This window comes from Corvus cornix, chromosome 4 (assembly GCF_000738735.6).
Source record: "Corvus cornix cornix isolate S_Up_H32 chromosome 4, ASM73873v5, whole genome shotgun sequence".
NCBI lineage: Eukaryota > Metazoa > Chordata > Aves > Passeriformes > Corvidae > Corvus > Corvus cornix.
The window spans coordinates 70,896,849-70,913,245 of NC_046334.1; the positions used below are offsets into that span (position 1 = coordinate 70,896,849).

The 16,397-nt window shown below is 46.5% G+C and overlaps 1 protein-coding gene across 5 annotated transcripts in view; it reads right to left on the bottom strand.

The window, feature by feature from the left end:
* Positions 1–463: 463 nt before the first annotated feature.
* The window catches only part of SLC4A11 (solute carrier family 4 member 11), a 93,910-nt gene continuing 77,976 nt past the window's right edge, over positions 464–16,397 (bottom strand). For all 5 annotated transcript variants that reach the window (XM_039551014.1, XM_019287297.3, XM_010402123.4 and 2 more), the window contains 4 exons: positions 13,352–13,525; positions 8,667–8,862; positions 6,993–7,162; positions 464–3,969 (listed from right to left, as the gene is read on the bottom strand). In XM_039551014.1, the coding sequence (XP_039406948.1) occupies positions 3,906–3,969; positions 6,993–7,162; positions 8,667–8,862; positions 13,352–13,525 (604 nt within the window). In that variant the 3' untranslated portion in view covers positions 464–3,905. The remainder of the gene's footprint in view (positions 3,970–6,992; positions 7,163–8,666; positions 8,863–13,351; positions 13,526–16,397) is intronic.

Genomic DNA, 16,397 nt, shown 5'->3' on the forward strand with positions numbered 1-16,397 from the left:
GGTCTTTGGGTGCAGCCGGATATGTGGAGTTTTGGGGAAGAACCTACACTGTACATGAGTGTGACCATCTACCCTGTTTCTTTCCAGAGCCTCCCAGCTCCCTGGATCATCAGGAAGCTCGTGTTGTGTCCCACAGTTCTGGGGCTCATCTTGGAACAGCTCTGAGCCAAACCAGCTGAATTCCTTTACTCCATCCCCATCCTTTTGCAGCACTGATGCACATCCAAGTGGAGCTTGACATTTATTAAATAATTTTAAATGTTGATGCCAGGGAGTCTGGGGTTGTTGCAGTGGTGTTGTCAGCTTTGCTTCCTAAGCAATCCCCAAAGTGCTGCACTGCTTGTTCAGCAAGTTCCACCTTTTCACCACCTTCCCTTCATTTACATGGACGAACACATCAATTTCCACACACAGCATGTCAAGAACGTCTTCAAAAAATAAAGTCTCAGACCAACGAAACCAGTCAGGTACAAATCCAATTTTAATTGTCAAGCTCACTTCTAGCTCCTACATTCAACGCAAGGATCAAAAACTACAAGTTTGAGAGTAGAACTTTATTCTATCTCCAGTTTCTGATCGTTTTGGCAGCTGTCAAAACAGCAACTTCCAAAATCCACTCGTTCCAGAAGCTTCTCCCTACCTTGCAGTGCCAGGTGAACCCCACGGACTCTCCCAACAGCTCTTGACACCTTTCAGACTCAGTTCTTTGGCAACAGTTATACAGAGCATTGTGCGTATATAAAGAGCTTATAATAAAACTTCTTTTACATTCTAATTGTCTTAAACCTTCACAGAAGTATTAAAGTGCTCAATCAACTCCGAACAAACCCTTCTTCCCTACTCAGCTACTTCCTGGAAACGCCTGCACTTAAGTCAGCAAAACCAGAAGCAAACAAGAAGAGAAAAGGCATGGAAAAATAAAATAAATCCTCTGCAGGATCATGAAAACCCCTTTTGAGACAAGAGGCCTCGAGTCTCACATCTCCCTTCTACCCAAATATTGAGACATAGGCCCAAATGTTCAACCAGTCCAAGCCAGCACAGCTTTCCCCCCCACCCCCCAAGCTGTGCTGATTTCCCATCAGTTGATTCTTTGGCCCCTGACTTCTGTAAGAACAAAAACCCCGCAGAACAGAATCCTACTGACGCTACAGAGAAAATGCAAACACTGAAGTCACACTGGTGAAGGAAAAGAAAAGATATGAACAAAGTTGTGGTGGATATTTAACCCTCCGTGCTGCCTGGATTTTAAATTCTCTCTGCAACGTTTGACACTATCTGAACTTGATCTTTCAAAAGGGCTTTACATGGGGACATTTTTGGTCCTTAAGTGGGGGATGGAGGGTGCATCTCAAACCTATTTCCTCTGGCAAGACCCACAGGCCAGTCCACCCCACTACGGCTCTGTGCCCAAGGAAATCCCACCCAGAGCCCCAAAGCGGACCAAGGCCACGTTCCCTTGGGCACATCCTCTCCTTCCTCCAGCCACAGCACCCAAAACACCACGAAAACCACCCCACAAGGTGACTTTTTCCTGCGGAGACACCAGGAATTCACCCACAGGCCACGTGTGTGTTACACCTTTACCCAGCCAGAGGATGACACCTCTGATTGCAGCTTGGCTTCAATCTTTTGACATCTGTGGGAAGAACATGTTATTTCAGCCTCAGCAGGCTTCTGCCCTCCCTGGCTTCCAGCAGGTCCTGAACTGTTGGCTGTCACCTGCCCTTTTGCTGTTGACTGAAGATCAGACAGAGTTGTGCCACCCCTGAAATCCTGTCTGCCCCTGTTCCTACACGCAGCCCTTGCTAACAGCTCTGAGTGATCTCGGCACAGAAATGACTCAAACGCCAGGGAATCTTGGGGAAAGTGGTCAGAAACCACACAGAGGTTTGTACCTGCTCTTACCAAACGTGGCAGGAGCTGTCCCCAAGGCTGCTGAAAGCCAAATTCCCTGCCTTGATGCGCTGGGGGGGTCACCCTGGCCCTGGGACCTCTCAGATCAGCTTGGTGCCACATGAAGGTTGTGTTTTTACTATCTATGACATTGTTTTGCTTGCTAAGCTGAGGGGTTTCCCCTACAATTCCCTCAGGGATATACAAACCCATGGATATTACAAACTCTCACTCCTCCCTCAAGTCTCAGTACAAAGGGTTTCGTAAGAAAATGAAAAAATGAGTTCTGCACACGTGTTTGAGCGCCGTAGGCAGCTCCACAGAGATTAAATACCTTCTGATCTTTAGTGCAAATACACCAAATCTGTGGCAGCTTGAGCCTGGCTTAGCATCAGCAGAGGAGCTTTGCACCCAAAGCCTTCCTCCCTCACGACTGGGTTGGTCTCCCTCACCATGCAGAGGATGGGGTGGGAGGAAAACAACTCTGCACCATTTACTGGGCAAACAACTGGTAAGAAACACTTCTCTGTGCTGATAAATTCATATTTTACATTCCTCTTCTTCCCTCATTTCTACTCGTTTGAAAGTTCATCACTGAGATCCACAATTTTCTGAACACTTTTCGTTGTGACCTGTGATGTGCAGCAAGGGCCAAGCACTGAAACTAAAGGGCAGCTTGTTTCACAGTACTCCAAATAAGAAAACTGACCATAGTACAAGCAAAATTAAATAAACTGAAATATAAAAGACAGCAGAAGTTAAGATTCATCCAGAAATATAATATAACGTCCGGGAGCGGGGGAAAACTGGGAATCAGCCACACAACAGAAACAATGAAATGACCAACGAGGACTGATTAGGTGAAAAGAGGAAAACTTTCATTGCATTCTGTACATCAAAATTAAATGGAAAGTTCACACGTTGGAGCCTCGAGACAGAATGATGAAGGTCTCAAGCCACAGGAAGAAGAAAGCAAAGAAACACCTTGAATAAAGCAACACGTGAACAAAACCAGTAACTGAGCAGCTTCCAAAGGAATAAAAGTGACCCTATCTCAACTGAGAAAAAGCAGCACTGAAGCAGAGAACAAGTAATATGGTCAGGACATGGTGGGTAACACTGACTGCACAAAACACTTGTGATATTTGGAAAGAACCAGGCCTATTTGTATATCTATGCAAAATATATACACAACTCCATATGTATATATGTACACATAGGCACTACTGTACATATGTATATGCAACCTGGACACAACTGCCCTCTGGGTGCAAGCAAAAACTGCTGCAGTTGTGCAAAAACTACAATTCTGTGTTTGATTACCCAGGAGAAATGGGAGAAAGAGCCAAACTAATTCCCAATCAGCTCAAAACCCAGATGGGGTTTCATCCACAGGGCCGTGCGAGCCCAGCCTCTGGATGTTCCCAGCTCGTTTGTAGGAATTAACAATTCATCCAAAGCTGTGGATTGTAGCAGTACACATTGCAACTGCTTCCAAACCCACTAATCTGAGAAAACAGCCACCATCTCTCCTGACATCAGTGGTTTAGTACGAGGCCATCCCACCCAGAACACCAGTTTGGGAATTGAATTAAAAGGCCAGGACAAGGCTGTCATTCTACAAAACAAGGGTCAGTTGCTGTTCTTAGTGTTGGGGAAGAAAAGGATGTGGTGCATTAAAAAAGCCCCCTCCACCCCCAAACAAGGGAACACAGGACAACTCTGGATGCTCCAACCGTGCAGCCAGGCTGGTCTTTGGGGTTTGTGGGGTTGGGGATGAGGAAAGTTGCATTTTCCATAAAGCTTGTTCGCCTCACAGCTCCAGAGAGCATCGTCCTCCCAAGTCCAAGGCTCCCTTGGTCTGGCACAGGCCCCGTGGAGCTGTGACAGGAGGGCATTGCCAATGTCAGAGCACGAAGGAAGTGGTGAAAGAAAACTGCAGGAGATGGTCCCACGCCTTTTCCAGCCCCAAAGGAGTTGTCTTTGCTGCTCTGCGTGCCAGGGACCCTTCAGTACTCTGCATCCATGGCATCCAAGTACTTGGCCTCGATGATCCTTGGGAGCAGGTTATACCTAAGGCAGAGCCAGAGAGATGCAGTCAGTCCTTGTTTATGCCAGGCAGCACTTTCCTCTCTGTCCCAAGGCTCCCAGGTGAGTTTGTCCCTGACATTCACCCAGCTGAGGGAGGACACAAAGTGGGGCACAGCAAAACCAACCAATCCTGCAAGCAAACACAGCGTTTATAGGAACAGCAGTGCCAAGGTCCTGCTGGAAGGAGCCCCCTCCTTTCAGCTGGGAAGGAAAGAGAACAATCCTCATCCTCAGAGGAGGAAAGTCGCTTTCCTTGAGCTCTGTCACCACCAAGTCCTCACTCAGGGTGACAAAAATACAGAGCCATGACTCCAACCAAGACTCCATCCCTACCTGGTGTCTGGCTTCTCCACATGGAGATTCTCCACAGTGATTCCCTTACTTTTTAAAAATTTTTTAATTTGATTTTTTTGCAAGAACATCCTCATAAATTAATATATTTAGGTGAGAAAGGCACTATGAAGTTGCTTTTGCATATTTATGTGGCATTTTCCCTTGTTTAACAAGGAAGCAACTCTGCAGCTGTTAAAGTAACTCATAAAACACCAAACAGTTTCAGATTTCAACAGCTGTGCAAGAGATCCCAAACATCACTTATCAGTGAGAAGTACCAGGATCTCCTTAAACAGCCCCATCGTAGAATAAAATGCTTGAGAGCCACGGGAGCCCAGTAAGAGACAACTTGAAGAGAACATTCTTCTCTGAGCCACCAAAACCTCATCATCCCAAAGTTCTGAATCCAAACCAGGAACTGGGGATACCCAAGGAGATCAGGTTTTCTTCCAACAGGCTCTTTTCCACTGCAATAATGGATTTCAGTGGCTTCTCAGCATCTAGCTAAGACCACACCAGTGATCCCTCACTAATGACAGCACAAATCATGTTTCTAAAGCTGTTGGACAGATGGAAATGTGGCTTTGGGACGTGGCTGGTGCTCTGGATGGGACACCAAGCCATGCCTCACTCATTTGTGTTCAATTCTTGATTTTACCCCCTGGCTGCTGTCCCATCTCCTCCTTCCCCCTTCACTTCTTAAAAAGAAAAAAAGAGAAAAGATATTAAATTTTTTCTACTGCCTCATCTATTTAGAGTGCCAAATCTTTGGGAAAAAGTCATTAACTACAGAGCTCATGGATCATGGTGCTGCCTTCTTGGCTGGAGGCCACAGAAACTACATGAAGGCAAAAGAAATCAGAGGAAGGAAAGCCAAGGGCAAATTCTTGTGCTGTGCCAGGCAGCAGCATCTTCCTCTTGGCAGCAGGGCTGATTATCCAGCTGCTGGGAAAAAACTGCCCTGGAAAGAGAAATGAGTTAGCAACACAGAGGGTATAAACTGACAGCATCTTATTTACTGAAAAGAAGATACATTTGCATATTAGTATCTAACTCTTAGTACAAAATCAGGTTTTTTGACTGCATTCTCTCCACACTAATTTAGGTTTTTATACCATGTCCAATACCTGAATTTGGCTGTGTCCCACGTTTTCTGTTCTGCACTGAGCTGCCCTGTGTGAAAAGCTGCAATTCCCACAAGAGCTGCTCATCCAGCACTGCTCACAGTGGGAATATTCACCAGCCACTTACCCAGGCACTCCAAGTGCCACCAGTGTGAAGGGCAGGTGAGACATTACTACCAGAGGAACAATAATTTCAGTGTTTTCCAAGCCTGTTTATCTTTTAAAACCCAGCCCAAGTGGCTCTGCCATGATCCTGTTGAAAGCCACGGTAGCTCTGACATTTGCTTTTGTTTCAGAAAGGACTGGACCCATCTTTATCAGCCAAGGAAAACACCACAGCAGGTGCCTCTGCAGATCAGCACATTGGCAGCCTGAACTTTGGGATCAGAGGGAAGATCTCTGGGACTGCAAGCTCAGAGTCAAGCAGATATCACTTGGTACTATGCTGGTCTAAAAATAATCAAGTGGACTGGAAACTTGATCTATTCCTTCCAAGATCTTATTATGGCCTCCCATTATATCCAAAGGATTGAGAGCATGGATGATTTAACTGGAGAATGATGGGCAGTGACTGCTAATGAACCCCAAGGAAGAAATGAGTTCAATTTCTCAACAATTCTCTCTTAAGACTGTAGGACATTGTGGGGTTCTCCCAGTTTTAAATATCTATTTTAAGACGAAATGTTGCCAGTTTCACCCAACTGATCACTGACAGTGGCACTCAGCAGTGCAGGAGGTCTGTGAGGTCACCACAGCACCGGGTAGGAGATAAGGATTCCTCTTAGGAAAAGTTTCCAGCTCTGCTGTGAGCACTGGCCTGAGGAAATCAAATCGCAAAATGATAAGGAACATTATCAAGTACCAGCTAGAGGCTCCGGACTACGGCTTCTCAGGAAGATCAGGCATCTCACAGGCACTAAAAAGGAGAGGTTTTGCCTCCTGGGAAGTTGGAAGAAGAGAGCCTGCCAGCCCAGAACCCTTTGCACAACTCCAGCAGCAGTGAAATCCCAATTCCTCCTCAGGCCTGAGCAGCTGGTGAAAAAACCCTCATCATTACCCACTTCCAGGAGCTGGTTAGTCTGGAAAATGCAGGAACCACTCACATTTCATGGAATAGTTGGGATTGGAAGGGACCTCTGCAGATCACCCAGTCCAATCCCCCTGGAGCAGATGACTCTCAAGAATGTGTCCAAGTAGGTTTGGAAATGTCTCCAAAGAGGGAGACTCCATGGTGTCCCTGGGCAGCTGTTCCAGTGCTCACCCTCAACTCAAAGAAGTTCTTCCTCATGTTGAGGTGGAACTTTTTGTGGTTTAGTTTATGGCCATTAGTCCTCGTCCTGTCACTGGGCACCACTGGAAAGAGTCTGGCACCATCCTGTGACACCATCCTGGAGATATTTATATGGATTGATGAGATCCCCTCTCACTCTTCTCTTCTCCAGACTAAACCAGCCCAGCTCCCGTAGTCTCTCCTCTCCTCACACTTCCATCCAAGCCTGAAGACACAAGGCATGGGAGACAAGCAAAAAAGACAGCCAAGCTTCCTACCTGATGGGGATCATCCCTATCATGATGAGGGGGAAGATCATCTTCATGTAGGGCAGAGGTGACATTCCAAACCCACAGAGGATGAGGAGCTGCAGGACCTGCAGGCCTGTGAAGTAGTGGATCTTCCTCTGGGGAACTCTGCGGATGTAGTGGGTCGGAGGATAAGCAGTCTGGGAAGAGAAGAGCCACATGTTAGACATGCAGGGATCTGCTCTTGTGGCAGCAGAATGGGGCTTTGGAACACCAGGGTTTGAGGGAAGTCATCAATTTGTACAAGCAATGCATCAACATCAGGGTCCTTAACAGGTTCAGCAGCTGAACATGGGATTTGTAGGGTTAATTCCAGTGCCTGACAACCCAGTATTGGCAGCAAGGATGACTGGGCACTGGGAGCCTGGAGAGAAGACAGGACACACTTTAGGGCCAGGATTGCCTCTGGGAGCATCTGCAGTGCAATGTGATATCTTGGGAAGTGCACTAATGAGATTCCCTGAGGAGGATTGGGTTCGTCAGGGCTCCCCAGCCAGAGCGGGTGTGCAGGGAGAAGGAGAGCAGATGCATCCAGGTGGTGTCACTGTGGGTGCTTCCTCCACCTGAAACCCAGCTCCTCGTTATTTTATCACCTTCTAAGGCTCCAAGCTTGCCCCTGGTGCTCCCATCTTTTGGCTGAACCCCGTTAGGGGAAGCCCAGGAGATCAGGGAGGTGCAGGAAGAGGCTGTGCTCAGACTGCAGGGATTTTCTCAGCTCCTATAAGCCACCCATTTTTGAGAAATAAGGGGGGGGAAGATGACATTAATGGGCTACATATGGTGGTTTCTTTTGACAGCTCCTTGCTCACGTCTGAGCACAGGCTTTGACTCACTGTCTATACATCAATGAAGAGGATGAGCGACTGTCTGCTGGCACCAGTACAGCCTCAGTGGGTTTCAGATTGTGCCATGACTCATTAGAAGGTCTCCACAAAAGGGAGTTTTCCGTATTTGAGAATACTTTTTAATTATCCACGCCAAAGTCTGGAAAATTCCACACATAATTCGTACTAAAACCAGAATAAGTCACATACATCAGTAGCTGCTCAACCCTTGTTCAAAAATTGACATGACAAATGTAATCTTTACCTGAATTTCACAGTTTTAACCTCTGGGATGTAATACTGGAGATCAAGATAGATTAGCAGAGATGCAGAGCCAAATGTTGGGCTTATTAAGCCCTTGACCCTTGTTACACAAGAGAAGGTGAGCTGGAGATTGCTCCAGGTACCACCTACACTGCAAACTAACACCTTTTTAGTACCTGGAACAGAGACAGATTGAAAATACATCTCCCAGGTTTGTTTTCAACCCACATCACAGAGGTTTCAATAATGCAAGTAATTTCATTTAGAGTTTAAAATCCCATCTTGTGGTATTTCACACAAAATGAAAGTGTAAAACTGCACAAAAAAATTACCTGCCTGAAGCTTTGCTGGGGAAATCAAAAATCATAATTTCATGATGTTGTGCTTTTGAATATTTTATATTAATGGCTTTTTAAATGCATGTACTCTGCAGATGACACATCATGGAGGAGAGGCGCTAAATCTCCCCAAAAAAACCCCTCACACAAAAAAACATCCCACCTCACAAAAAAATCCCATATTGAGAGAGCAACAGTTTCAACACAACTCCAGGTACCTGTTCCTTGAGCAGCAGAGCCACCCTTTCAAAGAGCTGGTTCCCATCAATGGAGGTCAGGGCGATGTAGAGGAAAAGGCCAAAAAGGACGGGCTTTGGGATCCACTGGAGAGGGAAAGGGAGGAGCAGCAGCGAGAGCCCCACCAGGAAATTTGCCATCAGACTCGTCAGCCGGGTCTCCTTCACACTCACGATCCTGGAAGCAGAAAAAGAGGGGTCAGGAGATAGGATAACACCCCAGGATCCATGAGTGTTTATCCCAGGGCTGGCTGCTCCATGGGGGAGCAGGACACGTGCCACCAGGGAAAGGGAAACTCATCCCCACCACACTGGAATCAGCACTTGCGGCCTCGTGCTGACACTGAGGAGGCAGAGCCTGCCTGGAGCCAGGCCAGGCACTTAATCCACAGCTCAAACAGAGCAGCTGGAAAAGGGCCAAATTCCCCTTCTGCAAAGCTCCACAGATCCTATCCTGAACTAAATTGCCCTCGAAACTGATTCTGTTTAGCACAATGCACAAAGAAAAAAAAAAAGGCAAAAAAAAAAGGCAAAAAAAAAGGGAAAAAAAAAAAGGCAAAAAACCAAAAGGCAAAAAAACAAACCAGGCAAGAATCCTCTTTCTGGGCAGTAATCCTTCCCTTGATTTACCCAGGGCACATGCAACTGGCTTCTGTCCCAAAGAAAACTCATTGACTTCTCCAGGAACTAAGGAACGTCTTGGGGAAAAAAAAAAAAACAACAGAAAGTCAGCAGTCTCCTGACAGCGAGTCAGCATTTTTGATGGATATGAGGATCTCCCTGTTTACATGGAAGGCAACGCTGACAGCACCACACAGGGGTTCAATCCTGCTGTGGGCAATTGCCTATTACCATGCAAAACATGTAATTAATTAATGCAAATTTTCCAGAGCTGACAGGACACAGATTGAGCTTTTCTGAGGGGAAGACTGACAGGGAAGCAGCAGCTTTAGCAACCTGCTTGAGGGGAGGCTGCTCTGTTTTCTTTTCACTTCAGCTAAACCTGTGAGTATCTCCTCCCAGTTTGAAAAAAAATCACCAGAAACAATAGGAGGAAAGAAAACCCGTATCTGTCAAGACTACTTATAAAGAGAGAAAAATAGGATTCTTACCATTTTTTTTTTTAGGAGGTAAATACAACAATTCAGAGGATAAGCCAGTGAATAAAACCTTCTATTATGAGGGAAACATTTTGTCCATAGGGTGTTTTGGTGTCATTTAGTGACCTCATTCCCTAGATGAGACCCCTCAAATTCTGAATTAACCCTGTACACAAACTATTCTGGGGATTAACACCAAAGATCTATCAAAACACATTTCCCTCCTTTGCATATCCACTGCTGGGACTTGATAATCTCTTCTGTCCTAAAGAAGACTGAATTATTTCAACATTAAGTTGGAGAGGTTTGCTTAGAAGTAAGGTCAGGTTAAACTTCGAATCTGTTTATACCTTCACGGAGCAAAATGAAACTGAGGGGATAGAGGAGCCTTCCACACCCGTATTTGGAGAGGGAGGGAAAGGATGACAGCCCAAAGCTTGCTCTGAGGATTTGGACAACAAGGCAGAATTAACAGCAGCAGTCATAAGACCTAAGGAACAACAGGTGCCACAAACAGCACACGAAGCCCTGAGGACAGCACTGGAATTCTTTTGTGAGTAGAGGGGCAGGGCATACCCATCATCCAGGATTACCAGGACAGGGTGCACAAAGGTGTTTAAGTAACCTCCCAACAGGTTTAAACCACAGCTTTCCTCCTTCCAAACAGATTTTGTTGGATCCTCTTGCAAATCTCCTACATCCAAGGGGTCCCTGCCAGTGCCTAGAGAAGCTGAGGGAGAGCACTTCACTCTTGCCAGCTCTGGAAGAACTGGGACATCACCTAAATGGATAGAGTTTGACATCCTTCCCGCTGCCTCCAGGTCTGGATCACCACAGAATTCTTGGAGATGAACACAGCCAAGCAGCCTGAAGTACAACTGGAAGTGCTGTGCCAGGGTAATTCCATAGTCTGGCCACTCCAGAGCTGCCAGCACCACAATGAGCCTCTGTGGTGGCTCAGAGAAGCAGGAGTGGAAGGATGCACTGATTTAGCCTCATCCAGGTACAGCAAGAGTTCCTTCAGCACCAGGTCAGCCACAGAGGAAGAATTTCTGCTGTTTCAGACAGAGATCTCACCTCCTGCTGGGGAGGCTCCTGCCCTGCAAGCACACACAAGCCTGCAAGGGAAGTCATGCAAATGGGAGAGCTCAGGAACAAAACGAGCTACAAACCCACATTTCCATCAGATGCAAGGCTGCAAGAACAAGTTCAGAGTGGCAGCCCAGGGCTAAGAGATCTCTGAAGTTCATGGAATTTTCTACAGCCATCTCTTAGGGATGCAGCAATCACAGAGCTGTGTTTGATCACAGAGAAGATGTGCTGCAATTACTGCCAGCTCCTGCTAATGCCACTTATTAGTTTGGAAGATTTTATCAGAACATAGCTAAAATGGCTCATAATTGGCCAAACATGATATTTTTAAAACTGATGTTCCCAGCCTTAGATGGATCTTCTGTGAATTCCAGCACCTCATTTCCAGAGTAAGAACATCACAGTCACATTAAGTCAACAGAGGAATCCTTGATTTCCATGTGTTCAGAATCTGGTTTGGCCCTTGAGGAAACAGCTCCAGAAAGTCTGTGCTGTGATGGAAATAAAGTAATTAAGGGAGATTCAAGAGCATAATCCAGGCTCATTTCCCCAAAATCCTCTAAATATGGCTAGCATGGGATTAGCTATTCCTGAAGTTCTCCATGTAAGCAACAAGAGCCTGTTAGCAGATTGCCACAGGAAACTTGAATCGTTTCTTTACAGGGGAGAAGGAAATTTTGCTTTCACTGTGACAGATCTTTATCCTTGTTTATATCATCATCCCGTGGGAGCTTTGATTTGAGTGCAGGGAAGGAGCCTGCCAAGGGAGACAGAGCTGATTTTCTAATTGAGCTTCATTTCTTTTTCAGCAGAGCTGGCTAAGAGGGGAAAAAAAAAAGAAAATGGAAAAGAAAAGATGACTACATTGCTTGGAGCCTCCTGTGATAGCCCCAGTGCTTTGCAGAGAACAAAAAGCTTTGGTCTGAAAGGGAGTTCAAAGCACTAGGAAACCCTCATTCCCTTTTTCACTCCCAATATCCAGTTCCCAGCACTGATTTGCCTCCAGCAGAGCAGAGCTGTGCCATGAGGGAACACACTCAGGGAGATCAGGGCATCCCTCAGCCCTTCCAGGATAATCACTGGAGCTGTATCTAGGTCAGAGTGGCCAAAGAGGCCTCTCTGATGCTTTTCTTTTTGGGCAGCTGGGTGAAGGAGAAGAGGACAAGGGCAGGAGTTAGTCCTCAGTTCAGGCAGGGGACTTGACTTTGTCAAGGAGAAGCCAGAATACAGAATCATGACAGTGGAAGAACAGGAAAAAGAGGCACTTGGATATTAAAAGTGACAACAGGAGACACAGGAGGGAGGCTTGGCACAAGGGTTTCAATGTGTGAATTCTGCATCTCTCAAAGAAACAGAGAGTGGAGGTACCCCAGAGCAGATCATGCACATGAGGAGCAAGGGCATGGATTAAAACCCTACAGAACTCAAATGTCAAAGATTTTTTTCTTTAAATAGGATTTAGCTTTTATTCAAGCGAGATATAGTTGTGGAAACAACTGACAGCAACATATCCTAATGGGAATACCAACCCAAGGGACTGATTTCCCAGGAAAAGACCTGTAAAAGAGTTACAGGAAGCAGCAGGACTCAGCAGTTTCCAGATGTGGAAGGTGAAATCTGTCCATTCCTGACCCAAAAATCAGCTGTACCTGGTTGGGCTGGGCCATTTGGCACCAAAACAAGCATGAAGGCAAGACAGACCCACTCCATCCCCCAAAGTCAATGACCATTTAGCCTCACTTCTGCTAAGTGGCAACTCAGAAAATGGAAACCAAGGCAGGATAATTAAAACTAATGGTGGTACGTGAGTGGAAATTACCACTCCTGTGGTAAAAGCACTCAACTGCAACAGACTGAGATCAAACAGGCCAGATCTGCTCCAGAGCAGAGATTGTTTCATGAGAAAAAGGTTTTTAAATTTTTTTAATAGGTCTGTGATAAGAATGTGTTGCTCAACTCAGAACAGCAGAAGAGTTGGTCTTAAATAGAAACCCATGACCCAGCCATGGCTTCACACTTGTTTTTGTTTAAAACCCAGAGAATTTAAGCATCTCCTTCCCAAAATGTGGTGGGAGATGTTATGGGAGCTCTGAAATAATGGTGCATTTTTCCTCCCCTTCGTAATAACCACCAGACAGGTTTCAGGCAGTGAATCAGCTTTGGATTCCTTCTGGGGAAAGCATCCGGAGAGATCCAGCCAAAGCATCTCCTCAGCTTTCCACAAGGATGAAACTGAAAATGGCCTTGGCTGACTTTTCCAGAGGAGAATTTGCAATGGACTGGGTGGGATCCCTGTAGGATGCATGAATTTGAGCACTTGAGTGAAGGGGATGAAGTCAAATCAAAGCTCATTGGCTGCATCTCTCCACCACCATCCTATCACACATCTTGGAGACAACAGCAGCTTCCCAACCCTGCAACCCACTGCTCCCAAAGGATTGGGAAGCCACAAATGAATCCAAAGAGATCACTTACGTCTCATAGATGTGTCCACTCTCCACCCTCTCCTCCACATAGGCCAGGGCCCGGACGTGCATGGGGGAATGCGGGAAGGCCGCGTGGATCCAGGGCAGGCCGAAGACCGACAGCCCCGTGTTGATCAGCGCCACGAGCAGCAGGTCCCAGTGATAGGCTGTGCCCTTCACCAGCCTGGAACAAGGGGTTGGGGACAGCAGTTACACCTGGTGCAAACCCTACAGGCTGCCCTTGTTGAACACTCAAGTGTTCTCACTCACACACAGAGATTTCACACCTCTGGATTTACCGTCGGCACGGTGTGAACACTAAAGGTAGTGAAATGTGATGGTTTGCTCCCAAAGCTGTTGTCATCTGGAAAAAACAACTCTGAGCAGAAGGGCAGCCCACTAAAATAACAGCCCATAAAAACTTCATCAGCATTTTTCTCCTACATTTATTGCAGGGTCTACACAAAATCCACATGTGTGTTTGCTCACGGAGCCCACAGAGAGAGCGGATAAAATCCTGAGCATTTGTTGTCAAAGTACTGACACTGAAGTTTCTCATCTCTCTTGTTTGTAACCCTGATGTCTCTCCCTCCCCATGAGCAGACCACGTGCTTGGTATGCTGCAGTAATCCCCTAATTACGTAATTGCTACTGCATGATAAGAAAATGGGACAGGAATTCATTAAACTTCAGCTCCTCCTTGGTAGTCACAGAATCACGGAATGAATCACAGAATGGTTTGGGTTGGAAGGGACCTTGAAGATCATCCAGTTCCAACACCTTCCACTATCCCGGGTTGCTCCAAACCCCATCCTACCTGTCCTTGGACACTTCCAGGGATGGGACAGCTACAGCTTCTCTGGGGAACCCATTCCAAAGGGTTGGTAGCCAGCCAAGGAGATTTGCTCCTAAGTTCATTAAATGCTGCAGAGCCTCCCTGTTTCATTTTTTAGAGGATGGGGAATGTGACAGCCTTCACTGAGGAAGCTGAGCACACCCACTCTGCCAGGAGTGTGCAGAAAGCAGCACTGAGACTGAACTCACATCTACATTAACCTTGCCAATTTTTGCAAGGTCTGCCCCTTTCCTGAATATTCCCATCTGGTATCAACTGCTGACATATCATGAGTAAAGTTTAGAAAAAAGGCTGGGGAAGGATTCAGCTCTCAGACTTTAAACCCTCACTGAAAGGTCTAAGGCTGTACTTCTGCCGCTGCAGCACTTGACAGCTGAATCCTCTCTGGGCACCATCAGCTGAAAGGGAGCACCATTTAGATTTGTCAGTGCCACCCAAACAGACTCCATTCAACACCTCAGTACAGATCTGGAGCCAACCAAGATGCTCATGGACATGAGGCACATGGAGCTGGGAGAGTTGACCAAGCACATGAAGATCAAAGCCATTGTTTGGGCAGCAGAAACCGTGGGTGGGGCTCAGTTTTGGGACAAAAAGCCTGGTCCCACTGGGAGTGCCCCCCTCCACTGACTGAGGAGGCCGTGGGGTGACCGGGTCAGGTAGGTGTCTACCCTACAAAGCCTCTGGAAGGTGCTGGCAGGAAGGGTGGGATTGCAAACGCGTTTCCTGCATTGGCTCACGCTTTGGAAACACGGCCCCTGCTCACGTGCCGCCTTCTCTGAGCAAAGGCACCTTCAGCACCCTCAGGGTCATTGTTTGTTGTCCTGCCCATTCTTTTCAGAAGGCTTAAAGGACATCAACCTGTTGGAATGAATCCAGAGAAGGCACCGAGATGATCAGAGGGATGGAGCACCTCTGCTGTGAGGAAAGGCTGAGAGAATCGAGATTGTTCAGCCTGGAGAGGAGAAGGCTTTGGGGTGACCTAATTGCAGCCTTCCAGGACCTGAAAGGAGCTACAGGAAAGATAGAGAGAAACTTTACAAGGGCCTGGAGAGACAGGACAAGGGGGAATGGACTCAAACTGACAGAGTAGGTTTAGATGGGATATTAGAAAATAATTCCTCCCTGTGAGGGTGGGGAGGCCCTGGCACAGGGTGCCCAGAGAAGCTGTGGCTGCCTCTGGATCCCTGGAAGTGTCCAAGGCCAGCCTGGACGGGGATTGGAGCCACCTGGGATAGTGGAAGGTGTTGTGATGGCATCACAAACAGATGATGTAAAGCCCTAGTTTTTCCACCTCTAAAAATCCCTGCCCCACTACCTGATCAGCATCAGCTCAGCCCTGTACCAAGGTGCTGTGAAAAACACCCTGAAAAACTCCAAAGAATATTTTATATTCCTTAAAGACATTCTAGTGGAAAATACCAAAAGTTTAGAAGAAATTCATATTGGCCAAGAGATGACCCACTTACATACAGATTTATGCAACACTTAAAGGGATATAATAGAGATAAGAGGTGGTCAAGAAAACTAAATTAGTGTAGCTGAATTTGAGCTTGTCTCCTCTCTCCTAATGCTGTGTCACTCCAGCTACAACATGGAGAATGCTAATGGATATTATGCAAGGAGAGAACCCTCCCACGCATCACATTAGCAAAAAATCCTCGGAGACGTGGTAGTTTCCCTGGAAAAAAGTCATCCACGTTTGTTCTTGACATCACATCTGATTGCAGTTGGCACAAAACCATCAGAGGGAATATTTTAATAGTGCCACATCTCAAGTTTGCACATAAGTGAGCCTTATCAGACGTTGGACATATTGGTTTATTGCACTTCCACCTTTTTTCAGTTGGAATTTACTCCAAACACTCCTGATGCTCAGCTGCAGCACAACGTGCTACAACATTTATGTAGGTCATTGACTCCTCATTTTCAACAAATTCTCTGTACTGCCAGCGCAGCGCAAGTGTCCACACGTCTCAGACACTCCCTAAATATCTTGAGGTGCATCCAAAGACCTCAAACCGTACAAAATATCCACTTCACATTCACTACACCACTTTTTGGCTCTCAAAACTCTTCCTGAAAAACGCTTTGGGAGTTTTAGGGGACAGATGATGGCGTTGAACAGAGGGTAAAGAAGAAACAGGTTGAGGTGATTGAGTTCGTTGAGGGTTTGTGGTTGTGGATCGCTGCCACAAAA